This window comes from Myotis nattereri, assembly GCF_964212035.1.
Source record: "Myotis nattereri genome assembly, chromosome: 4".
NCBI classification, from domain to species: domain Eukaryota; kingdom Metazoa; phylum Chordata; class Mammalia; order Chiroptera; family Vespertilionidae; genus Myotis; species Myotis nattereri.
The window spans coordinates 67329079-67355461 of NC_138079.1; the positions used below are offsets into that span (position 1 = coordinate 67329079).

Genomic DNA, 26383 nt, shown 5'->3' on the forward strand with positions numbered 1-26383 from the left:
GAGTAGCATTACTAAAAATTAACAAGACTATCATCAATACTCTTATTCAGGTCTTGATACTTTCTAATCACAATGCAGAAGAATAGAGAATACACATAATAAATATTATTCTAATGTTTTCTTTAAATGTATAAATTTTGTATGAAGCTAGGGCAATATGTGGTTTAAAAATAACAGCTGTTTTATGACTTTTCAAAAATTGTTCTGCTCCAGGAAATTTAGCTAAGAAAACAACTCAGATAGTGCCCTGACTCCCATTTGCATTGATTGCTAAGCCAGCTAAGTCCAGAGAGGCTGAATCTTATCACAACGCCTGTGTTTGGCACCACCAAATAATTTACTCACCGAGGCAAAGAAAAAAGAAATCTCAGGAAAACACTTATTTTGTTTCCCTCACCACGCAGTGTGGGGCACAGATGCTCTGGACCCCTGCCTCTACTGCTCTGGCTGCCTTTGGATATAGATCTGAAACATCCAAATTCAAGAGAGCCCTGCTTTTTAAGGAACAACAGAGAGAGGGAACCCCAACAAATAAATCCTATGAATAAGAGAATTATAAATAATGGCATAATATAAATCTGAATAAAATAAGGAACCAGAGTGCAAACAATCAGTTTTTCCCCCAAGTCCCTGAGGTCTGGGAAAATTATTATTCTAAGACTGTTAAGTATAAGTGTGTGTGTGTGGGGGGGGGGGGGGGAGTGTTTTGTGTGTTTGCATATTCACAATCTTGAAATACAACAAATATGGGAAAGCAATTATTCTAGTATATAAGGAAAAAATAGACAATTTTTACAAAATAACTATACTGGTGGAAATAAAGGTATTTAATTGATTAGTTTTGAAATGCATTTCATGGATGAGTAGGACCTCTGGTGTTAAACTAGAGAAAGTTCACAACTTAAATATCTTACTGGCAGAAAGAGAAGCAAATGTAATTTTCCAAAAGCTTATCATTGGAGGTTGTGGGCCCTTGTTTTGTGACCTTTCCTTCAACACTTCATTTTCTCCCTCTCTCCTTGCCTCCTCACCCTCACAGTATAACTGAGTGCTACTATGTGCTAGGCACTATCCACATGAAAGAATATTGTCTTTGTTGTTCTGATTACTTAACTTTACATATTACATGTATTTCTGCAATCCTATGTGGGGGGAAAAGCAAGATTACAGTACACATATAGTATACATATTTTAAATGTTTCTATCTTAGCTTAAAATTCATTTGTTAATTTTATAAAGACAAAAAGAATGATGAAAACAAGAACCTCTTAAGTGTGTCCCATGTCATAACCCAATAGTGTAAGATGCCTCAAACAAAAGTCAGGAGGATTCAGACAAAAAAACAATGAAACATAAAATTGCTAGGACATCTTTTTTTAAAAAAATATTTTTATTGATTCCAGAAAGGAAGGGAGAGGGAGAGAGAAAAAGAGAAAGATCAATGATGAGAGAGAATCATTGATCGGCAGCCTCCTGCATGCCCCACACTGGGGATTGAGCCTGCAACCTGGGTATATGCCCTAACCAGGAATTGATCCATGACCTTCTGGTTCATAGTTCGACACCCAACCACTGAGCCATGCTGGCTCGGCTGCTGGGACATCTTGTGATTTTTCATCATCATACTAATAGAGGGTTATCAAACTCCCCAAATGCAGACATCTATTAGCAAGATGATTTTTTGAGTGTGTGTGATCAGATGATTCCTGAAAACAGAAAGATAAATATCTGATGGACTTTTCTCCCCCTCCAATCACAGAGGGTTTCACATTATTACTTCATGAGCTTTTTAAAAATATTGACTAGGTGGGAGCATTGTTAATCTGAGTTTTGCTATTCTGACAGTTCCTCAAGCTGTGGTGCAAATCTGTATTTCTTCCTTACCTTGTGCATTCCATCCTTCCCCTGAGCCCCCTTTGTGAGCAGTGGGAGTCCCACACATAATGCCATGAATCTCAGTAAACACTCTTTGTTTCTACATGACTAATGGCATTGCACCTAGTGCCATACTAAGGCATGGAAATATACATGGAAAATGATACAATATTTTTCTCTATTATTTTGTTTATGGAACCTCTTTGAAAGCCTTGACTTTGCTAATTGAGAAAGTCAGTTCAACACAGAGGGTGCAGCCATTACCTTTCTTAGAATATTTTTTCTTAGAATATTTTGTTAACTCTAGAAACATGTCTAATGTAATACTGGTCACAATATTTACATATTTGGGGGGTGGTCTATGTAATTTTCCATCTAAATTTATGAAAAGCTAATTAATTTTCATGAAAACATTTCTTTGAAGTATTTAGATTTGTAAGAATAAGTCAAACTTCTTCAATCAGCATCATAGAGCAATTAGAAGGCAGCTGTATAATTTGTTACAAAGTGAAAATAAATGTGATGAATATTGTGCTTGAGTTGGATTTTGTTTCACACCAGGTGAATAACTTTTATTTAGAAGTTTTCCTTGTAATTCCAAATTATTCATTAGAATTATTTTTTTCTTTTCCTTTTTTAAGAATTGTTTTTAATAGTCATTCTCACCACACAATTCATGCAGTATCTACTCAGCCACCCCAAAGATTCAATGAGCTTCATAATTCCAAACAAGTTCTATTAAACTGCCAAAAATCCTAATAGATTATAAAAATGAAACGCTGTCTCCAATTTTTAGCTGTACAAATTCTATTCTTGACTATTGAGAAATGCAAGTTCTGACACTATTCATTATGTCAAGTTGAGGACTGTGGAACTAAAAGCAATCCCCCCCCCCCTTTCTTCTGGATGTTTTTACTTGCCCTTACAAAAAATTAAAATTGTCTAAGCCATGTCCAAAGGATACCCTAAAATGAATTATTCACTCCATGGCACTGAACACACACACACACACACTTGGAGCTGGTAAGCGGTAAGCAACTTCAGGGCAGGTGCAGTGCGAGTAGAATATCAGGAAATTGGATCCAGCTGAGAATTCCAATTACCTAATGAGGGTGATCTGCTTTCACTCTAATTTCTTGGTGTATCTAATTCATTATCATCTCTAGCATAAAAATCATGCTTTAAAATCACACTTAAAAAATGGAAATAAATATTCATCTGGCCGAGTTCTTTTATTTGGTTGGAGGAGACGGAAATTTCAAGTTACAAAGAAATACAAACGATAAAGACTTAAGATGGAGCAGTAACAAAGAATCCTCGAAAGGGTCCGCCACTGCTTTGTTCTGGTACACTGCTTAAGAGAAGGACACATCACAGGGAATTTGTGAAACACAAAATGCAATTTTTATTGGTCTGCTGGGGAGTAAAATAATTATACCTCGCTCTAGCAAAAATCCTGCGCTGTCCTCGGGCAGCTCTTATTCAGCCCGAGTTATCATTATTAGTAATTTCCAGCCAGGCTCTGACTACTGGCGTGAATCAGCCCGCGCCAGGCCCCTCTCTCGCGCGCCGCAGCAGTCCGGGCTTGGCAAGGAAGATGCGCGGTGTTTGCGCATAGGTGACCCGCCTTTGCTTTGTGTCTGTGCTGCAGGTGGGGAGGAGGAAGAGGAACAGAGGAGGAGCTGGCGGCCGGCGGTCGCTGAGCAGCCCCCCAGACCCTCGAGCAAGCCCCCTTTCCACGGCCGAAGAAACCCACGGACCTACCCACTGGGGTGGCCAGAGGGCCTGAGCGCAAGAGGCCGGGACCCGGCGGTCGGGGGCGCCAGCCCCTCATGTTCCGCAGAAGGCGCAAATGTGAGCAGGCGGTAGCGGGGAAAGCCCTCCGCCCCCGCCAGGGGGACCCGGGAAGCCCGTGCGGGCTCCTCCCGCGGATGGCGGGGATCCCCCTCTCCGGCCCCGCCCCCATCCTCCTCGGGCCGGTGTGTCAGACGGTTAACCCTACCCGCGCCGCAGAACGCTAGGGCGAAAGCTCCGCGCAACCAGTCCCGACTCCCGGGCTCTGGCACTGAGCGGCCGGGAAAGATCCGCGCTGATTTCAAGGGCAAACCCAGGCTCAGGCCCCGTGGTTATTCCCGAGCCCTCGTGTAGCCAGCCGCCAAACTTTTTCTCTCCAAAGCGGGCCCCCCACAGTTATCTGGCTGGCAGCCGAAGCCCACTCTCTGCAGGACAATTGGGGAGAGGTGCGTGTGGAGCGGGGGCTGCTGATCTGCAGCCTTTTGAGGCGTGCCTGGCGGCGGAGGAGTGGCCGGCTCCTCACTGTCCCTGCGCCTGACCCTTTGCCGGGTGGCCCAACGTGCTGCAGTACCCGGCGCAGGTGATCTAGACTGCACGTCCGGCAGTAGTTAGGTGGGGGAGAGGGGGGCGCGACACGGAAGGAAGGGAGGGACACCCCTTTCTTTTCTCCTACCCCTGCAGCCTGGCTGCACTGCGTGGGGGCTCCCCATCCTTAGCGGTGCTCACAGGCGCTCCCAATCGGCAGGTGGAATCCTCGCCCTCACCTTGTCCTGCGCACCCTTGGATTTTCACCCTGCAGATCCCTCTCCCTATTTTCCCTCTCTCACACACGCGCTCCCCTGAGCCGCGCGCCGCAAACTCAGTCTTGGTCCCCGCAGGTGATGTCATGCCCATTGTTTTGGTGCGCCCAACCAATCGGACTCGCCGCCTGGATTCTACCGGAGCCGGCATGGGCCCTTCCTCGCACCAGCAGCAGGAGTCCCCGCTCCCGACCATAACGCATTGCGCAGGGTGCACCACCGCCTGGTCTCCCTGCAGCTTTAATAGCCCTGACATGGAAACCCCATTGCAGTTTCAGCGCGGCTTCTTCTCAGAGCAGCCGCCGCCGCCGCGCTCCTCACACCTGCATTGCCAGCAGCAGCAGCAGAGCCAGGACAAGCCGTGCCCGCCCTTCGCGTCCCTCCCGCACGCACACCACCACCCGCACCTCGCGCACCAGCAGCCGGGTAGCGGCGGCAGCAGCCCATGCCTCCGGTGCAACAGCTGCGCCTCCTCCGGTGCCCCCGGGGCGGGGGCGGGGGCGGGGGATAACCTGTCCCTTCTGCTCCGCACCTCCTCGCCCGGCGGCGCCTTCCGGACCCGCACCTCCTCGCCGCTGTCGGGCTCGTCGTGCTGCTGCTGCTCGTCGCGCCGGGGCAGCCAGCTCAATGTGAGCGAGCTGACTCCGTCCAGCCATGCCAGTGCGCTCCGGCAGCAGTACGCGCAGCAGCCCGCGTCCGCCTCCCTGTACCACCAGTGCCACAGCCTGCAGCCCGCCGCCAGCCCCACGGGCAGCCTCGGCAGCCTGGGCTCCGGGCCCCCGCTCTCGCACCACCACCACCACCCCCACTTGGCGCACCACCAGCACCACCAGTCCCAGGCACGCCGCGAGAGCAACCCCTTCACCGAAATAGCCATGAGCAGCTGCAGGTACAACGGGGGCGTCATGCGTCCGCTGAGCAACTTGAGCGCGTCCCGCCGAAACCTGCACGAGATGGACTCGGAGGCACAGCCCCTCCAGCCACCCGCGTCCGTCGGAGGAGGTGGCGGCGCGTCCTCTCCGTCTGCAGTCGCCGCTGCAGCGTCGTCCTCAGCCCCCGAGATCGTGGTGTCAAAGCCGGAGCACAACAACTCCAATAACCTGGCGCTCTATGGAACCGGCGGCGGAGGCAGCACTGGAGGCGGCGGCGGCAGCGGCAGCGGGCATGGCAGCAGCAGTGGCACCAAGTCTAGCAAGAAGAAGAACCAGAACATCGGCTACAAGCTGGGCCACCGGCGTGCCCTCTTCGAGAAGCGCAAGCGTCTCAGTGACTACGCGCTCATCTTCGGCATGTTCGGCATCGTGGTTATGGTCATTGAGACCGAGCTGTCGTGGGGCGCCTACGACAAGGTACGCGCTCGAACCCCTGTCCACCCTTCCGGGGCTGCAGAGCGGGATGCCAGGTGGTTGGGGTTGGCACTGGCGGGAACTCCCTGCCTGCCAGTTGCGAGCTTTCCCGGGACAATCGGAGGGCAGTGCCCGCTGGGACAGTGAACGCGGCTCAGAAGCGCACGCTTAGTCCGCAAGGCAACTCCGGAGAGGAAGCCTTTCCGTGCGCAAAGTTCTGGAGACAGTGAGTGCCCAGCGCGTTTAAGTAAATTAAAGAAGTGGTTCCAGGAGTGTGTGGGAAAGCATGCTTTATTCCTCTTCTGGTGCTCGGGGTTTAGGAGGCCCTCTCAACCGGAGAGCTTAAACTCAGGAGTAACTTCCTCTCCGGTTCCTAGAGCTAGGAGCTGCACTTGGGTCTGTGATGGCGAGACCCCGCTGCTTGGCTGTCTGGTCACCCGCCTTCCCAGCTGTCCTCTCCTCTCGCTTGCCTTTGAGGCTAGGTGATGTGACAGATCATAGAGCCAAGATAGGGGTCCCCCCAACCCAGCTGGGAGTTCAGGCCCACTTGGTGGGGGACTCACTGACCCTCCCAACCCCTCACCACTCAGGGGCCTAGGTGGTTGGCTGAAAGTGCTTCTTTCTTAAAAGTGCTTCTGTCTGTGTTGCAGGCGTCGCTGTATTCCTTAGCTCTGAAATGCCTTATCAGTCTCTCCACGATCATTCTGCTCGGTCTGATCATCGTGTACCACGCCAGGGAAATACAGGTAACTTAGGTTCTGCTGTTTATGAATGACCCAGAGTCATGCCTCCAGCCCGGAGAAGCTCAAGGCAGCTGAGCTTTTTTCCAAGCCCTCATGTCCTTGCTTGAGGTTACAGAAGAAACATGCTGCATTCTTACATACCACCTGACCTGTTCCTTCAAGAAGTTAAAAACAAAACAGTGCAGCATGCAAGCATGCAGTCATTTCTGGGATGTATTTATCAAGCCCTTCAGATTTTCCCCTGTCTTCTTTCAGGTGATCCACTTTTGCACTTCTTGTCCTAAAGGTCAGTTCTGCACTAGCCTTAGTCTGAAGGGTAAACGTGTATTCTTGTTTGATACCACCACTTCCTAGTGGTGCCTCATTATGGAAGGTTGTATCTATTTGGATCATCTCCTATAATGTAGCCTAGGGAAGAAAATAGGCTGGTGATATTCCTAGCTAATGTATATAAATAAGACATGAGAAATCTCTAACCCTTTCTATAGCCCCCATCATTAAAAAATAATAGTAAGTTTTGAATACAAATTCTGTATATATAGTATGTGATAGATTCTTAGCTACAATCATTACATCATTTTTCAAAAATGTCAGTCAAGAGCAAAGGCTACTGCTCTTGTGAGCAGTCTTGTTAGGAAAATGTTTTAAATGCAGCCAGGAGCTCTATTGTTAGATTTGGCTGTTGCTGACAACTTCAGAATCCTCTATACAATATTCATGGGTTGTATTTTGAGTGGTATACTTTGCTGTAACCTTCAGTCAAGGATATGTTAAGATTTGTGAATTAAAATCGAGTTTTCAAAAATTAGGAGTGATTTGGGATTTTCCAGTGTAGAATTTACACTGGTATGTATTTTCTGATATTTTTGGAGCAGTTGTGAGACATTTGGTGGAACTATTAAACCACCAAATTTGACCTGCTGTCTTTTAGGAGTGGCCTTTGAATTTAAAACATTGTATAGAACGTGCCATTGAAGGAACTGAGCATTAATTAGAAATTAAATTAATTTTAAGTTAGTAATTAGCAAATATATATATATATATACTAAATATAGAAGAAACCAATTTTAACAGTTGTCCAAACAAAATAAAAATGCACATGACCCCAAATGAGGAGGGAGAAATTACTTCATCTTGCTTTCAAATTTGCGAAAACTTTGAAAAGTGCGATTTTGAAGGAATGAGGTTAGAGAATGAAAATTAGAGAGAATATTTAGAGTAAGTAGTAAAACTGCACTGGAAAAACCAGGCAAATACATATTTGAACTCTTTAAAATTTAATAACTTACATAGATCTCTCTCTAATTAGGTGCTAATGGTCATAGGCGTTTGAGATTCAAACCTTTTAAAGTGATACTAAAATGTAATTCAAACACTATGAGTGTATCTTTTCATTTTGACTTGAAGAGTAGACAGAGCTGGAAGGAACAAAATAGGTCTAAGGATTCTTTGACTCAATTTTCAGATGAGGACCTAAAGTCAGAAGAGGGTGAGTAGCTTGCTGGATCACGCAGCTAGACAGTTCAGAGCGTGACCAGGCCCTGTCCTCCAAGCCTGGAGTCCAGGATGCTTCCTGCTCTTCCTGCTGTATTCTGCTACTGCTTGCCAGCAGCCCTGAAACGTGGACATTTCGCTTGGTTTTTCTCTACATCCAAATGTTTGGTATATGAAGAGGGTTAAACTTAGAAGATAATTATAGAATATTTTAGGTATTTTTAAAAATCAAGTAACTAATTTTTTTTTCTTGAATATCAGAGTGGTTTTACTCAGTTCACTCTGGAAAGAGACCTTGGCGTTTGCTGTTTTTTGTTGTTGTTTTTACTTTTTAATAAACATCAGCCTTCCTGTTATTACCTGTTCCTCCTGAAAAGCACACAGCTACACAAGCATTCATGAGGGAGGACATTGGATGGTATTAACATCAAAAAACAAGTGTCTTCCTAAAGACAGTGACTTTTTAAGAATTATTGAGATATTTTTGAAATAACATAGGAGTGTGAGAGGAGCTGCCAAATGTTAATTACAGGTTGTAAGAAAAAATTGATCCCATGTTAGAACTCCTGAAACTTACAGAAAATAATAAAATATCAGAAATCATATTTTTGTAGATTATGTCATACTTGAAAGAATTCTACCCATTGGCTAATTTTGAAGACAAGTTCTGTTACAAAAATGCATAGATATATTGGTTATGTATGGCATGAGTGAGAAAAATGAAGATAAGGACAACAAACTTCTCTACTGTTGGGGTCATAAAACACTACAAAATGTTAGACTTTTTAAATTGGGTTTATTTTAAATGGCATATGGTTTCTGTTCAAATAATCACACTTAATAGAATTTTAAAATACATGCTTGTGTAATACCAGTTGTTTGGGATTATATTTTACATTCAGTATTTTATCCAGAACAGTGATTTTCAACCTTTTCCATCTCATGGCACGCATAAACTAATTACTAAAATTCTGCATATTTGCCAATCTTGCAAAAAATAGGTATAGTTTTGATTCATTCACACTGGATGGCTATAGTTGTGTTGGCTGTTGTCATAGTTTTTATCTGACAATCTAAGGAAAAGCGGTCAGTGCCCCTGACTAAAAAGTCAGGTATTGCATGTTTCAAAAATTCTTATGGCACACCAGTTGAAAATTTCTGATCTAGAGGGATTTCCTCAGGCTGAAGCTCTATATTATTACCTGAAATGCTTAAAGAAAAAAAAAAAAGAAATTGACCACATGAATGTGGAGATTCTGACCTAGAAGTCAAGAACCAGAAATAAAACAGGATTGTTCTAATAGATTCAGAGGATAGTTGGTGGTACTGTCCAAATACTTCTGAAGCTCAGTGAAACCAAATTCTCAGACTTATTTTTTACTTATAGATGTCACTGCTATAAGTTCTTTAATAAGTCTTAGGCAATCTCAGTTTACTAGTAAGAATTTCTAATATATTTATTAGCTTTGAGTTAAGGAACTAAATGCAGGGATTATGTTGTCATTCAGAGCATGTCCTTGGATGTAGCATGTGTCTAAAATGGCATTTTTTTTTTCCTTTTAGCATATCAACATGTTGATGGGAGAGAGAGCTAACTAGTGTCAGTTTTGGTACATGGTATGATTTCTCACTGCATTCAGGAACAGCAAATGTAATAGTCAACATTCTGGCTCTGTATATCAGAATTGATTAACAAATCATGGGAAGACCTTGACATTTCCAAGGAGAACCTTGGAAAGCAAGTCACTGTGACCTTTTGTATAATGTTTATATACACACTGACAAACTAAGATGGTTCAGGTGAGTCATGGACGGAAGTGCTCAAATTAATATAGTGTAATGAAGAATAGAGCTCAATATATTTCAGTTTGGTGTCATTTTTCAGTACCACAGACAGCTCAATGCATCAAGCTATAGCTTGTTCATTTAATTGATTACTTGTACACCCCTCCAATAAAAAGTGAAATCACTATTTTTTTATCAGAAGGTTTATATAAAATCAGATTTAGTGGGCAGAGTTTTCAGCTACTAAGATATTAGACTTTTTCAAATAGACATTTGGCCTTACTTCATATAGTCTTCAGAAAAGTGCCCCCCCCCCACCCCAAACAAAAGGTATAAATAAAATAACCTAGGTAAGTGCCTATCTGTGTATCACAACCCTCTGACAAAGGAGAGGTGCTATAAAAGAGATTTCTTTTATACAATTTGGAAAGCTAGTTACTATCACTTGATACTAATTAATAGGGGCGAAAAACCCAGAGGCATGGTATCCTGTGACTTTTCTTATGTCTGTCCCCTCCACCCCCCGCCACCACTTTTTCTGTGGGCTTGGAAGGATTTCTTTGATGGAATAAACACTAAACAAAGTTCACATACTCTTTAAGATTTTCAACATGAAATTTTTTGTAGATTTCACTTCATCTTTTCAATACTAACATGTTCTAATTTCTCTTAGGGAAGCAGCTTTAGTTGAAAGAGTTGTTTAGTATTCTGAGTTAAGCAAACACAAGATTCTAGGTTGGAAAAGAAAGCTCTTTGGAGTCTGATCTTTCCAGTTCTCGTGGGATTTGGAAAAATGGAAAGTGCTATACTTTAAAGTTGAAAACAATTTTGTTTGATTTCATTTTTGTAATCATATAATTACATAATAAATAGCATTAGAGGAAACACTGATTTTTCTTTGGTATCATTTGCAGTGGAATAACTCATTCTCTTTCAAGGTAGCTTTTCAGAGATGGACAATATAGATCTGAAACTGGAAGGTCAGAAATTAAAATTTCTCTCTGCTCCTGCATCTAGGCCACACAAAGGATGTTCTCTTCCCCACTCCTACAGAGAGCAAGTAGACATTTCTAGACCATGCAGAATATACTGCATATAGTCATTATTCTTATTAATGAAATAATAATAAACACACATAGTAAAAATAACAAATAGTACAGAAGAGTTTAAAATAAATGGAATAGTCACATTCTCCATACTCTGTCTTGTTTCTCAGAGACAACCACTTTGAAGTTTTTCATATATGCTTCCAGAATTTTCAAGAATGAACACTTGGGTGTTTTGAGATAACACACATGCTTTTACTTCGTAATATATCTTGGAAGTTTTCCTTATCAGCGCATAGAAATCTGTCTTATCCTTTTGTAGCAGCAGCATATTATCCCATTATGGATGTATTGTGGTTTGTTGATAGGTGCTTTGAGTTTTCTAGGTGTTTGCTATTATAAGCAATGCTAAAAATGAGCACCATGGTATACTTATTTTAATCTACTGATTGGAATATATGCATATGGTAAGTATTCAGTAGTCAGATTTCTGGATCAAATGGAGTTTGTTTTAAATGGAAAGGTATTGTTCACCAGCCCTTCAAAAAGGTTCTCAGAGTTGACATTGCCTGCTTTCCACACATATTCCTCTATCGCATGGTTAACACTGGATATTATAAAGCAGAATTTTAAATATCTTCGGCTTCTAAAATGTTTACTGCCTTCCTGAAAAACTTTTTGGAGAAAAATTATTTAAGGACAAAGCGCATAGCCTCATAAGCTTATTTGCAACATTCCCTAATATCTAGCGGTGCATTGTCTAATCTGATAAATAGAATAAGCATCGTAAAGTTGCCATCAGAATAGAATATTTGCCAACTTTCATTTTACTTTTCTTTAAAAAAAATTTGGAGGAGGTTAGTGAAGATGAAGGAAGCTGAAAACCTTGAAGGAATGGTCCTAGAATGGTCTTTAGGTCTCTGCTTTATCTGTGAGGGAGATGAGAATTACTGGGGGACTGTGAGACTCCAAAAGAGAGAGTAGAAGACTTGCATGCATTGCTTTGCTATGTGGTGGTCTGTATTGCCAGCAACTTCTATATCAGTTGTAATGAGACTCTCAGTCCCTTTGACTCAGTGTAGACACTGTCGTAACGAAATCACTTGGGACTAATTTTCTCCGCCTGCCTGTGCAAAGATCTCTGCATTATTAATGGGTGTGCCGCTAAATAAAACGATCCTGGTGTGTTTACAGAGCAGCATCACAAATGAATGAAGAGTGGAACGTTAGGTTTACCGCAAGTGGGTTTGCTTGATCTGCCAAGTTGTTTCTGGGCCACATTTTTACAGCTTGGAAAGAAGGGCACGGTGGGCTGCAATTGTCCCAGCCACATCTGGCAGGGCACACAGAGGGAGCCTGCACTGGCTTTACTTCAGAGGAGTTATTTTTCATCAGGCTAGATTCTAGCCGCTAGAAGGTGTTGAATGGGGCCATTTTAAATATATTTTTATTGATTTCAGTGAGGAATGGAGAGGGAGAGAGATAGACACATCAATGATAAGAGAGAATCATTGATGGGCTGCCTCCTGCAAGCGCCCTACTGGGGATCAAGCCTGAAACCTGGGCATGTGCCCTGACTGGGAATCCAGTTGTGAACTCCTGGTTCATAGATCGACACTCAATCATACCAGCTGGGCTAATTTGTGTCGTTTTAGAGGAAATTTTTGCTCATGAGGAAATAATTTGATGTTTGCTACTTTAAAAGTATATTCTTAATCTGAAATTCCCTAAGCATTCCATTAATAAAACTAGAAACTGCGTGGAGGAGACCTGAATTGTTATCTGGCACAGTTCTCACCCAGCATGGGAACTCCCTTTATGTCAACTTTGATAAAAGTGGTTGCCCACTTTCAGCGTGAACCCTCTTCCCATGATTGTCAGTTCATCTGTACAAGGCTGTCCCATTGCCAGGCAGCTCTTATTTTTAGGAATATTTTTCTTATGTTGAGACAAAGTCTAAAGAATTTTTGAGCTCTGCAAACATAGTAGTGATAAGTCCATTCCCTCTTGCAACTGACATTGCAAGCATAAGGAAATAAAAGTTAAGTAAAGAACCAAACTCCTTATTCTGGTAAGTGCCACGAAGAAGGTGTAAGGACTGAGACAGAAAGTAATTGGGGGTGCAAGGTTGATGATCAAAGGAACACTCTCTAAGGCAGTGACTTTTAAACTGAGGCATAAAGGGTAAGAAATAGCTAATTTGGCAGAATCTGTAAGAACAACCTGTGCAAAGGCCTGGTGACTGAACTTACTGCACGCAAACACATGACAGCAAACCAGTGTGTCCCACACTGGGAGAATGGTCCCGGATGGGGTGGGAGAGGATGCAACGTTCTGATATTGAAGGGTCATAGGGCATGTCAAGGATTTTTGGATTTGTTTCAAACTGCAGTAGGGAAGTCATTGAAACACGTAAAGCATGGGAGAGTCATGATCCAGCTTACATTTTAGAAGATCTTTTGTTGATGTTCTGAGGAGATTGGTCTCGAGACTAAAAGGAGACCCTTGGCAGGTCATGTCATAGTGAAAGATGACCACCTGGCTTTGGAGCAGTAGTGGAGGTGAGGAGAAGTGGTCTGATCGGAGATGTATATTGGTGTTAGAATGAACTTCCTAGTGGATTGGATGTGACAAGTGAGGGCAAGGGACTATAGAAAGATGATTCTCAGGATTCTGGTTGGAGCAGTCGAGTGAGTGTATGGTGCCAGGAGGGGAAGACTGAAACTGAAGCGTGGGACGTGGAATCAGAAATATGTTTGGGCGTAGTACATTTGAAATGCCTCTGACTTTACAAGAGAAACTAGAGTTCAGAGGAAAGGTCTGTAGTGGAAATGTAAATTTGGGAGTAATGAAGATAGAGACTAAGTAAACCCACAGGGATTAATAGAATTGCTGAGAGAGAATAGAAAGATGAGAAGGTCGACAGTCAATCAACCTCTGACATCTAGAGGTTGAGTAAAGGAAGAACTAGGAAAGAGAGATAAGAGTGAACTGTACCCGAGGTGAACATGGGAGTGTTGTAAGGAGGCACAGTGCTGTGTATGGAATACCATGACATCTGTTAATAAGGGATAGAGAAGTGCCTTTTGAAGTTGGAAAGTTGAAGGTCATTGCTGACCTTGATGAGCTGTTTCAGTCGAGTGATAGAGACAGAAGACAGACCGTAATTTCCAGTATAAAAGGAAAAATTGATTCACCCTTTTACAGAACCAAAGAACAAACATTTAAACATTGGGTAAGTCCCTTTCAATGTCTTCCTAATTAAATAGTCCCAGTTTCTTTGACTATTCATCATCAGCATAGAATGTCCCCAATCACATTCTTCTGGGCTTACTCTGTTTTGTTGAATTCCCTCTGTAGAGAAGAAGGTCGGAAATGTACCCAGTACTCTCAGATGCCCATGGGGTTGTTACCTCCCTTCATTAGAGGTGCTCCCTGATATTGACTGTTATTAGTCTAGCACAGTCATTGCTTCACAGGAACTGTTGCCAAGTAACACTTGTAAAATTGTAATTGAACTGAATGTTTGTTTTACATTTATTAACCTTGTTAAATAGCATCTTGGTTTCAGACCAAGGTTTCATCCTGTCAGAATTATTTGAATCCTAATTTTGATGTTTATTTGATGTTTATTTTTTAGTTTCAGAAAATGCCATGTGTGGACTGGCTAGGGGATTGGTAAGATCCAAGGTTTCAAATTAGTGTAAAATTCTGTTCCAGAAACAGAGTCAACATTAGTGTCTGCTACCTGCTTTGCACACTTGCCAATGACACATTTAACTCTTCTTCCTAGCTTTACACTAACCATGAGTTTGAAAAGTGATGCTGTGCTTGAGCCACAGTCAGAACTCAGCAGGACTTTTCTGTTGTTGCTGTCCGCTCATCTGTGATACTTGATACAGCCTTTTAAATAATAACAACTCTGTGAACCCTGTCAGCTAGCCCACATTTCTCACAAGAGTGTCATGAGGACTGTTCGATCCCTTGCTGAAGTCCGCATGTTCTCTGTGAAAGGCAATCTCATCATCTATTATATCCAAGAAGGAAACAATGCAGGCTTCATGACTACATGCCTTTCCTCTTAAAAATTTTGTTTTTCTCTCCAGATTATAATTTTTTATTGATTAAGGTATTACATATGTGTCCTTATCCCCCCATTGCGCCCCCAATCCTTCCACTCATGCCCTCGCCCCCCTGTTGTCTGTGTCCATTGCTTAGCCTCATATGCATGCATACAAGTCCTTTGGTTGATCTCTCCCCCTTACAGATCCAGAGACAGAGAAGCATCTTTCATACTGTCAAACCTCAGATTATAAATTTCATAACTATTCAAGTTAGAAAATTTATAAAACATAAAAAAGAATATGTTAGTTTAATCTCACCACCCAGAGGTAATTATTATTTATGTAATAATGTTTTATATTAAGTAGATGGTCATAGTATTTGCTATATATCTATATAAGAAATTTGGTCTTCTTTTCATGTAACTTTCAATTAATTTCCCCATGCCATTAAACATTCTCAGTAGCCCCCATTTCTCCCCATCATATAGATGTAATCAATTTAATTATTTCCCTTATTTTTAGACCTTAAGAAAAATTAGAAAGAACCTATTTAAAATTACTTTTACATGAGTACTATTGCAGATGAACTTTTGTGAGCATATCTGATTATTTCCTAAGGATAAGTTGCCAAGCAAGAAATTACTGAGTTAAAGGATATTATTTAAGACAAATTACAACGTTTATATTACTCCTTTCATTTTTAAAGTACTTACAGACCAGTTCATTAAATGACAGATGTGGTATTTCCTGGAATGTCTAGGTCTAATTTACCGGTTAGTATTTTGAGTACTTTGTAAGTCTGGGTAGCTTCTCTACCTTTCTATTTCTCCATCACTTTGGTTTCTCAGTATTGCCTAACCAGTTGGTAAAAGAGGATCTATTTGTTTTTAATAGTTAAAGTTTATGTAGAAACAGTGTGAAAGCAGTTTTGGAAGATAACTTTGTCCCCAAATGTTCCCAATCCTTTTTATTGCAGAAGCTGTAAAAATTATAATTTCTGACATGTTTCTCTAAAACTTTCCTGCTGAGCAGAGCAATCGGACTCTCTGAGTTGTCTAAGGTTTTCTGCAGCACAGCCTCATGGCTTTGTGCACTGCCTCTGGGGCCACTGGGTCTGGGCTCATTCCCAGCTCTGCCACTAATTAGCTGTGTGACCTTGGGCAAGTTATTTAGTCTCTCTGTCCTTCAATTTCCTTGTCTATAAAATGGGGAATATAAAGAACCTTTTTCATTGAGTTGCTATGAGAATTGATTGTGTGTATGTATACACATACATACACTCAATATGTGTATGTATATAAATGAAAGGGTGTATATATGCTCATATATGTATATATACACATTACACACATACAATGTATGTAGAACACTGATTGGCACGTGGTGATGGCTACCTAGGTGTCAGCTGCTGGGTATTTTTTGCTCTTTTGGGGTTAACTGGGGTGGAAGGGGAAGAATTGTAGCCTAGCCTCTCTGGTCTTTGGGAAATAGTAATGATTTTTTTTCTTTTTACAAGTTTTATGAGAGGGAACAAAAAGATAAAGTGGGCATTTGAACAATGACCATTAGTTTATTAATAATCTAGACTGTGCATATGTGTGTGTTCTTTTTATTAAAAAAAAAAAACCTTGATCTATATTAAGGATAGCCAATTTTTTAAACTGAGTCAGTTCAGATTCTCCCTGAGGCAAATTGGCTATCTGAAGACATAAATGTTCATTCTAGGGGTATCAAGTCTATAAACTAGTGTTACAGAACTGTAATGTTATGACTAGCAGTTTTTACTAAAATAACCACTTCCCCTATAAACCTACCTAGGTGTGGCTTCCTGCGGGCAGTAGGGCTTCAGGCATCCAGTGCACAGCTGACAGTATCTCCTCATCACTAATTAGGACCTTGGTGACTTAAAGGGCTTACATGAGGTACTCTGAAATGTGAGCAAAGGGAATCGTTTGGATAATGGAAAATTCTGGTATTCAACCTCTAGTATTCACACCAAAGATATGAGCTTGTTATTGACAGAATTGTAAGCGTATAGGATATTGAAATAATTTCTTTTCTTTTTCTGGACTGAGTTTGTGTCTGGTAAGAGTGTTTTTTCATATGCCACCACTCCAACCACAGTGCTTGAAGCACAGGTCTGAAAGAATTGAGAAGAAGAATGTTTATGTGTTAACATGACAAGTAACATCTCAAAGTTTTCTTGGGCCAGTGATTAGATTTTTATTGAGCTTGCATCCTCCTTTCTGTTTTCATTTCACTAGTTGAATCTGTACTATGCCAGTCTCTCATTTTGTTATTGTTGTGTGAGTTTTGGACTTGGCTTTTTGCATTTATAAAACACATTGGGATTGAGACATCATACACTTTGAACTGAACCATGTAGACAGACTATTTTTAACAGCCAGTATTCTACATCAATAATTTGTCCTTTGTACTCTTGAATATTCTGAGTATTTTTACCCAATTATGTACTATCTATAGTAGTTCTCCAATAGGTATTATGATGGAGTTGTTTCCAAGCAATTGTATCCAAGCCTACATATCCAAATCTATTGAAATTTGGATATGTAGGCTTTATTGCTTGGTCACTGAGGTGGTCTTCTTTCTACCAGGAAGTTTTGATCTTCCAAGGAAATTCTATGCAGTATTTGGAGATTAGTTTAAACAGAAACATCCTGAATTCTGGGGAGGAAGCATTAAGCACTATAGTACTCTTTTCTTGGTTTTGACCTTGGATAGTGCTTTTCTGAGAATAGTGTCTACTGTCATGAGGGTTAAAAAAATATATGGGTACTCATTTTTAAATTGCTTAACTTTTCACTGAATGCCTGAAGGAAATTATATCCTAGTATTGGATTTAACCTTAAGGTCATGGATTTTTAAAAAAACATTCAAAAATAATAATTAAACTGAATATTTATGGAAGTGTTTGCATATAATGTGATATAAAAGTGATGGCTGTGTGATTTATAACAGTCACCTCACGCTTTTTCAAAGGCATATCTAGTACTTCTAGAATATATTCAAAGCTATTGACAGATAACAATTCAGTTTATGTGGGTTTAGTTATGAAAACTTTAGACTGAATTTTGACTTTTAGAAACTTGCCATAGGTCTATATTCATATAAGTGAATCCTCCCATACTTAGGAAATGTTCTTATATCTGTCCTTGGGAGTGAGAATAGCTTAAGATATATTTATTTAGTTAAATATGATATTAGTTTGCTACCTAAACCTGTAGTAATATTGCAAAATTGTAATTCTGTTTTTATGCACTATTTATTATATTTTACTTTATTTTTCCATCACCATTTATTGTCCATGTCCAGGAGTTCTCTCTGTCTTTTTTTTTCTTTTTAAAAATATTTTGAATAGCATTATACATTTTGCATTAGTATTTTACTCAGGATCTTCACTATTTGTTTCTATTTGCCAATGTCAAAGAGGATACTTAGTGAAAATGCATTTGGTCAGACTTTCAAAAATTAAGCAGTAGTACTACAAAGAGAAATATCCAATATGCCTGTTTTGAGGCAGGGAAGGAAGCAGCAACACTGTTATTAGGGTTGAAAACTACTTTTTTAAAAAATTTCCTTGATTTGGAATTCATTGGCTTGTATAGATTTTGTATATCATTTAAAAAACTCAATCTGTGTTCTTTTCTTCCTTCAGTACATTTATCTCGCACAATCTTTTTTATCCTTTTGGACAGCTATCCCTACATTTTAGCTGCCATGTGTCGGCTACGTTCTGCTTCATGTTTGGGAATCTGTCCCTTGGGTGCTCCTTGCATTGGGCGATGGAGATCCTGCCCACGCGCTGTCATATTCACTGTCTCTGGAAGTCTGATACCGTGTACACAGATTGCTTCAGTGGCAGCTATTTCGAAATAATTTATCCATCAAGTGCCCCTCTCTCTCTCTCTCTCTCTCTCTCTCTCTCTCTCTCTCTCTCTCTCTCTCTCTCTCTCTCCAACTGGCCATAGAAAGAAAGCAAACATGTGTTAAGGACTTAGTCCCACAAGCCCATATCAGAACATCCTGCATGGAAACCACACAGCATAATCAGTGGGTAAGCATTTGCTCTGCACCATTTGCCCAGCAACAAGCGGTCTTCTCTGCACCACTGTGCAGGAACGCACATTGCAAGATGATCAGTGGGATGGAGGGTGGGATGAAAGCTCATCTTTAAGACCTGAATGATGACATGCTGCCACATGGGAACCTACTCAGCCAATGCAAGGGAATAGGATTGGGAGGCTGGAGGAGTAGAGGTGATGAGCTCAGAAACCAAGGTGATTCCTAGGCTGAATACGAATTTTCATTCATTTTTTCTCATTTCTTTCTCCTCTGTTGGTATAATTATGACCTGTACCTTTACTGTAGGGTTAAAACAGTTGGTTTTTACCCTTTTTTCTTAAACACAATGGGGGAAATTACAACAAAGCACTACAAATCTGGTCCTCTTTAGCAGGAAGCTAAGAGCAGGATTTCAAAATCATTTCATTGACTTTGTTTTAAATTTGCCTATTGGATTCTTTCTTCTAAGGAGGGCCCTCCCTACCCAGCAATCTCTGAGACTGCTACTGGGTGTGTTTACATAGGCCATTGCTCTCAGCGCCCCAGCCTTATTTTCAGTTGGGAATAGTCTGGGGAAACACGCTGTGCTCTGAGATTTCCAGCCATGTCAGGATTCCCTAGCTGACTCTGATCCTGAGGGGCAAGTTGAGGATACGTGCAGCTCTCTGATACCCTTGGGTGCGTCACTGTTGCTGGAGGGAGGACAAATAGGCATAAACATAATGTTTTCTGGTCATGGTGGATGGTATTTGGCACTTGTATTTATGTTGAGTGCTAAAACTTTGTGAAAGTGGAAGAGCCACAGCCTGGAGGCAGTGGGTGCCATCTGGCGGGGTCTGTCACTGTCCAACAGGGTGTGGGAGGCAACACAAAGGATAGCCCCCCAGAGGACAGGGGAGGACGAGCAGTTGGACAGATACACCTGCTATCTGGACAGGCACATGTGCTTTTGGGAAGCAGCCAGGGGACAGTTAAGAACTCTGGCTCTGGATCTAGACAGATTGGGGTTAGAGCTCAGCCTCACCCAGATGACCATGAGAAGAAAATTTTAGTCCTCTCAGCCCCGTTTTCTATATCCGTACAGTGGAGATGATAAATATACCTATCTCATTAGATTGTTTGGAGGATTCAATGAGACAGTGTTTATGAAGAACCTAGCATGACACCTGGCACATTATACATGGCACACTCAGTAAATGTTAACGCTTTCATCATTATTATTAATAAGCACTGTAGCCCTCGCAGGGAAGCAGAGCCTAGAGTGTAGGGGGATCTCACGGTAGGGAGGTGGGGGTAATAATGCCCTGTATTCCAAGGTGGCTGAGCCAAGTTCTGGAGAGACAAATTGGCCAGAAAAGGCTGATACTTGATTAGTTCGAGCAAAGGCATGGCAAACTAGAGCCCACGGGTATCTGGTCTCCTGGGAAAATCTAGCCTGCCTGTTTTTACAAATAACGTTTTATTGGAACACTGCCATGCCTGTTTGTTTACATATTGTCTGTTACTGCTGTAGCAGAGCTGAGTAGTTGCACCAGAGACCATGTGGCCTACAAAGTCAAAATTGTCTACTCTGGTGCTTTACTGAAAAAATTTGCTGACCCTTGAATTAGAGCCCAGGATGGTCCAGAAAGGCAGGGAGAAACAGGCACAAAAATGTTCCTTCTGCCTTGGTAAGAAAAGTAATTTTTATTCTGTGCTCTGATTAAGGTATGTGTTTTGTGGAGGTTCAGGCAGACCTGCTGGCAACCTGGGAAGTGAAGATTTCTGCTATGGCCCCAATCCTGTCTCCCTGTAGGAGCTTCCACTTCTGGGTCTGTGGTGACATGGCCTGTTGGAATTAGACTTACGTCATCACGTGGGAGTAGAATGGCTGTCGTAGGAACTACTTTCATTGGGGGTCTAAGCAGGAACTTTGGGGCTCAGAGTCTTTCTGGTGGAGGCCAGTGACGAGAGTCTGGTCGTCTCGGACCCTTTGTATTCTGTCACTGAGTCTCAGGAAAATTAGCTTGGGGGTGCCTTACAGTCTCATGACACTGCTGGTGTAGCTGGCCTCCATCAGGAAGTGGGGCTCATTTGTTTCCTATTTTGAAGAACGTGTTTTATAGTTGATTGTTCTTTAATTCCATAACTTTTCATTTTAAAAAAATCACAAATTAAGTTGGGAAGTAGTAGAGTGTTGTTTTTCTCTGTAGGTCTGGAATATTACTGTGTGTATAATTTATTAATTTACTTATTTATGTTCCCTACTGATTAAAGTTCTATTTTATATAGATAACCTCCACTCACTCTCAGCTACCTCATGGACAACTCCCCTTGGAAGTCCTCTAGGCCCTCTCTATTCCCCCAGGCCCGTCCTCGACCTCTTTCATGTGTTCTCTTAGCAAAGGACTGCTCTCTAAGCAGAGGACTTCAGCTTCACTATCCACCCAGGGCCCCCGTGAGGAAGCTTGGTCTTTTTTCCTCCCCCACTCATCTCCCCTCCTTATTCCTCACCCCCCCACCCCTGCACAGAGTCACTGGGTCCTACAGGTATTACCTCTGCTTCCTGGTAACATTCTCAAATGCCTTAGTTCTGCGTTTCTGAACTTTGGTTTTTCCCAGGTCCTCCTATAATCTCTACTATATTTATATTTAATTATATTTTATATTATACCACATTATATACTATGTTGTATATTATTATGATAATATAATATACAATATGTAATATGTAACTATATATACATATATTATACATATTATATATTGAGACTTATATAATATATACTTATGTATTGTGACAATATAATATATTACATATACACTATTGTAGTATAATTAATATAATTATATATTATATTATATATTTGATATATAAAATATATATTTATATCAAGTTTATTTAAAATATGTTATAGCATATATTATATTTATATTTTAATGTTTATGTTATTTTATACTATATTTAGTATTTTTCTTTAATTCAACTCTTTTTGACCTTATTTTAAGTAACAATACCTGTAATATTACGGATTTTAGTATAATTGCATATGTTTTCTAATGCACAAAAAATTACAACTGTAAGTAAACACCATTCCTTCTAGAATGTTCTAAGAGGAGCATGCAAAGCCCCTTTGGGGATTTCTGCCTTGGTTTTTACCCTTGTCATTTTTAATGCGTATGAATGTATTCTCCCTGCTTCCAGTTTGACAACTCTCCTTCTTCCCCCTACCCCCACTTCTTTCAGGTGGCCCAGCCTCCCACTGCTGCAAGAATATCTATCCAGACATAAATCTAATTCTGTCACATCACTTCTGAAGTGATTCCATGGCCATCTGTTGTTGTCAGGGTGACCTTCTTTAATGTAGGTGATTCACAACACAGCTCTCATGATCTGGCCCCTATCTGCCTGTCGACCCCTTTCAGCTCTGTTCGTATACCCCAATATGCCACTTCTGCTCTAGCAATACTGAACTACTTGCAGTTCCCCAAGTCGTTCAGCATTCCATGTCTCTGTGCCTGGAATACCTTTCCCCCTTTATTTGTCCAAATCCTGCTGCTGCATGAAAATTCAACTTCAGAGTCATCTCTGCCCGGCAGCTTTCCGTGCCAACCACCTCACTCAGTTGGACTTAGCTGCCCTCCTTTTTCTAGCTGCCCAGCAGTTTCACATAGTGGTAAAGAGCCCTGACATGAAATGGAGCTTGATTCAAACCCAGGTTTTCCTAACTTCCCACCAATGGCTTCTGGCAACATAGTCACAGCTCTCAACTTTACAGTTTCTCATCTGTAAAATGGGGAATGGGGAGAATTGAACCTATCTCATGAGGTGACTGTGAGTATTATGCTGAGATTATATACTTAGACCAGTGCTGAGCACATGGTAATCACACAGACAGTGTGATTATTGTTGTCTTTATTGCATTCGCCATTATTAATCATGACCTCTGTGATCCTCAGGTTTTTTTTTTTCATGTAACTGGGGATAAGGATCATGGGGTTCTGTTATGACTGCATGATGTGTTTGGGGGCCAGTCAAGGTGGGAGAGAATGGTGATGTCCTTGGTACAGCATACAACTGGTTCATTACACATATTTTTGCCCCCAAGGGGCATCACCAGCTGCACCACTGTATGCTGCCATCCATCACGCCATGGAATTTACCAGGGGAGGGGCCATGGCAGGAGCAAGTCCTCTTTTCCTGTCCATATTTTCTTTCTGACAGTGCCAGGACTGTGCTGGGCATTAAGGTTTGGGTGGGGAACCTACCTTTTGATTGTACAATTTCCTCTTTAACCTGGAAGAATATGATAATATTCATGGATCTAGATAATTGTACCTGTAAGAGAATGATAAATTATCATCCTATTATTAGATGAGTCATGAGTTTAATGTTCACTCATGTATATAACTTTTTCCATATTTTAATCATGGTTCAGAAATAGGCTGAAAATGGTTGCTCAGTTGATAGCAACTTAGATGGCCACGGCATATGTTTTCTCTTTGTTTTACTTTATTAATAATCTGCAGTGCAGTCCTGACTTCCATTGCTGTTACAGAGGGTTTTCTAGCTTTTCAGTTAGTCTTAATAGGTGACCATCTCTGGCATCCATAATACCGCCAAGTCAGCTGGTGCCACTGATCCTCTCTGTGATAGATAGCTGTTTCTGAGGTTAGTGAATAAAGCCAATTGTTGTTGGCAGTGCATATTTGCCCGCCTGAACCTCAGTTACAGTGGTTTGATGTATACGTATCTGCATGAGATCATTGCTGCCTCTGGGGGAATAGTAAATCTGTAGTCATTTTATTCAAGTGTTGGCATTTATGTTCTCTGTGTCCAGGTGATAACATTAGGAAACTCAAGTTACTCTGTTTTGAGGCATTTGACTTAGACACCTCTTTCTATGCATGTTAGGACAGAAAAAGAAAGCCAACCTGGGAGACAGTTCCTCTCCCTCCCAGAACTCAGTAGTTCTCTTGTCTAATGAAAAGCTTTTATTCCCCTTGTCCGTTTATGCAGCCTTTTGTCATCTCTGGACATCGGCCACTCCCAGGATTAGCAACTTGCCTGTGTTAAACCATGTGATGGGACCTAGTCATGTTGAGAACTTTTCTCTGGACTTTTTGTGTTTAATGTTATGTTCCTGGTTTAAAGACTGTTTGAGTGAACTTTTTGTGAATGTGTGGACCTTCTTGAGTAAAGAAGGTGAAGTTAATAGAAACAATGAGTCTCTTATAAAAGTGTTTTCTAATTTGCCCATAGCTATAATAACCAATCTATGACTGTTAGTGGAAGAACTGTTTAGCTAGGTTTTGTGCAATTTTCAGAAGACTTTGGACAGGTTTTCTTAGTCTAAATCTCTGGTTCCTGAATTTGAGCCTGTAGACTACAGTGGGGTATGTATGTATAGACCCTGTATTCTCTTATAACTTCCACTCAGATGGTATTTAGTGAATATCTAAAAATTAGGTGTGGTGACAAAGGTAACATTGAGATGAAAGTGATATTTCTTAAGGAATATGCTAAAATATTGACTGCCTGAGGATAACTATGGTCTTAGAGGGAAGATTAGGCAAAAGGGACATATTGGAAGATATAGTAAGAGGCACATAATGCTTCTCAGTGGGTGCCGGAAAGGAATAGGAGACCAGCAACATGATTGCTGTGGAAACTTGTTGAGCAATGTAAAAGAGAAGTCAGGGTTTGTTAGTCACCTGCTTTATTCTTTGGAAAGGCAAATAACTAATATGTATTAAAATAACCAATATGTGTCATGTATCTGTTGTGGACAGGCAATGTGCTAAGTTTATTTATACACATTGTCTCATTTAACGTAGATTATAATTCTTATTCAGCTAGTGAATAGTAAAACTGAGAGTCAGATTCAAATCTATGACCTCAAAGGTTCTGTTCTTTTTGTAACATGGTCCTTACTGTTAGGTATAATTTTATTTGGAATATATCAGGAAAGTACAATTTTCCATGTCAGTTAAAACTATAAAGTGAAGTAATGACTTCCTGAAAAGCTATGATATTCAAACATTGGGTTCACTTTAATATAGATGAAGGAGATGGTTTCCTCTGAATTTTACATTATGTTACCTTTAACTCACCATAGTTGATTATGGAGACTGTGGTAGAACAATCTATATCCATAATTAATCCTTCGATAAAATGTGTCTTATTTAGTCTTTTCATATGTCTCTAGGAGTTGTTCAGAAAGAGCTGCAGTGAAAGCATAGAAGCCAATACTCAATTATCCATGAAAGAGAAGTAGAGGATGGGAAAGAATGCTAGTGACTAATAAAATTTGGACAGTATTGGAGTCTGTGCCATAACTGTGCTCCACTCTGTAATCCCCACCTTAACCCCTCATTCAGGTCTGATAACATTTACCTTCACATATTTCCCTAGTATAGCAATAAACTCAACCAAACTAAGTGGCTTGGTAGTCCAAGGAAATATTTCTTTCAAAGGAGACTTGTAATTGACTGTAGCATAGCATTGATAATGATTTTTAGACCACAGAAGGGCTGTACTGGCAAGGACCTTGATTGATTAATCGTATGTACCATGAGTATAGGAGGGAGAAGTGAGTGGCAGCCTGTCTGTCTCTTTTCTGTTACCTTAAATATATAATTTACCTTTACTTCTCTATGCAGATAAATTATGAATCTTTGAGTAAGTAAGGTACTCAATTTAAAACATAATCATTGCCCAACAGGTGTGCCTCAGTGGTTGAGTGTCGACTTATGAACCAGGAGCTCACGGTTCTATTCCTGGTCAGGGCACATGCCCAGGTTGAGGGCTCGGTCCCCAGTGTGGGGTGTGCAGGAGGCAGCAGATTGGTGATTCTCTCTCATCGTTGATGTTTCTCTCCCTCTCCCTCTTCCTTCCTCTCTGAAATTATATATATATATATATATATATATATATATATATATATGTATATATTAATCATTAAGGAAACTGTCATGTTATTTCTACATGTGCAGATTTGTGCCTCTCTTAGGAAGTTTACTTTAATAAACATGGAATGAATTTGGTTTGGTGAAATGCTCTACCTTCTAATAGGAAAGCTAAGCAGATATGTGACCCCTTCCTTGTTGTTAAAAGTGGTGAGTGTGAAGATTTCATGAACTGTCAGGCCATCAGTCTTCTCTCTCTCCTGCCTGCCTGCCTGCCTGCACATGTTTGCTTCCTTCCTTCCTTCTCTTCTTTTCTTTCATTCATTCCTTCCCTCCCTTTTTCTTTTTACTCTCTCTCCCTTTTTTTCTTAACATGGAATGTAAGTTAGACCCTGGACACTAAAACCTTACGTTGTTTGCTTGTACTGTTTCATATTTGAAATTTGAGAATACCTACTTGTTTTT

General features: G+C 41.1%; 1 protein-coding gene and 1 long non-coding RNA gene across 2 annotated transcripts in view; one reads left to right on the forward strand and one right to left on the reverse strand.

The window, feature by feature from the left end:
• Window positions 1-5276, reverse strand: part of LOC308518680 — a 96380-nt gene extending 91104 nt beyond the window's left edge. Inside the window, exon 1 of the long non-coding RNA XR_013995957.1 lies at window positions 5002-5276. This is a non-coding gene — a long non-coding RNA (uncharacterized lncRNA). The remainder of the gene's footprint in view (window positions 1-5001) is intronic.
• KCNN2 (potassium calcium-activated channel subfamily N member 2) overlaps window positions 3266-26383 on the forward strand; it is a 144088-nt gene continuing 120970 nt past the window's right edge. Inside the window, exons 1-2 of the mRNA XM_081090419.1 lie at window positions 3266-5818; window positions 6466-6561. Of these exons, the coding sequence (XP_080946545.1) occupies window positions 4556-5818; window positions 6466-6561 (1359 nt within the window). The 5' untranslated portion in view covers window positions 3266-4555. The remainder of the gene's footprint in view (window positions 5819-6465; window positions 6562-26383) is intronic.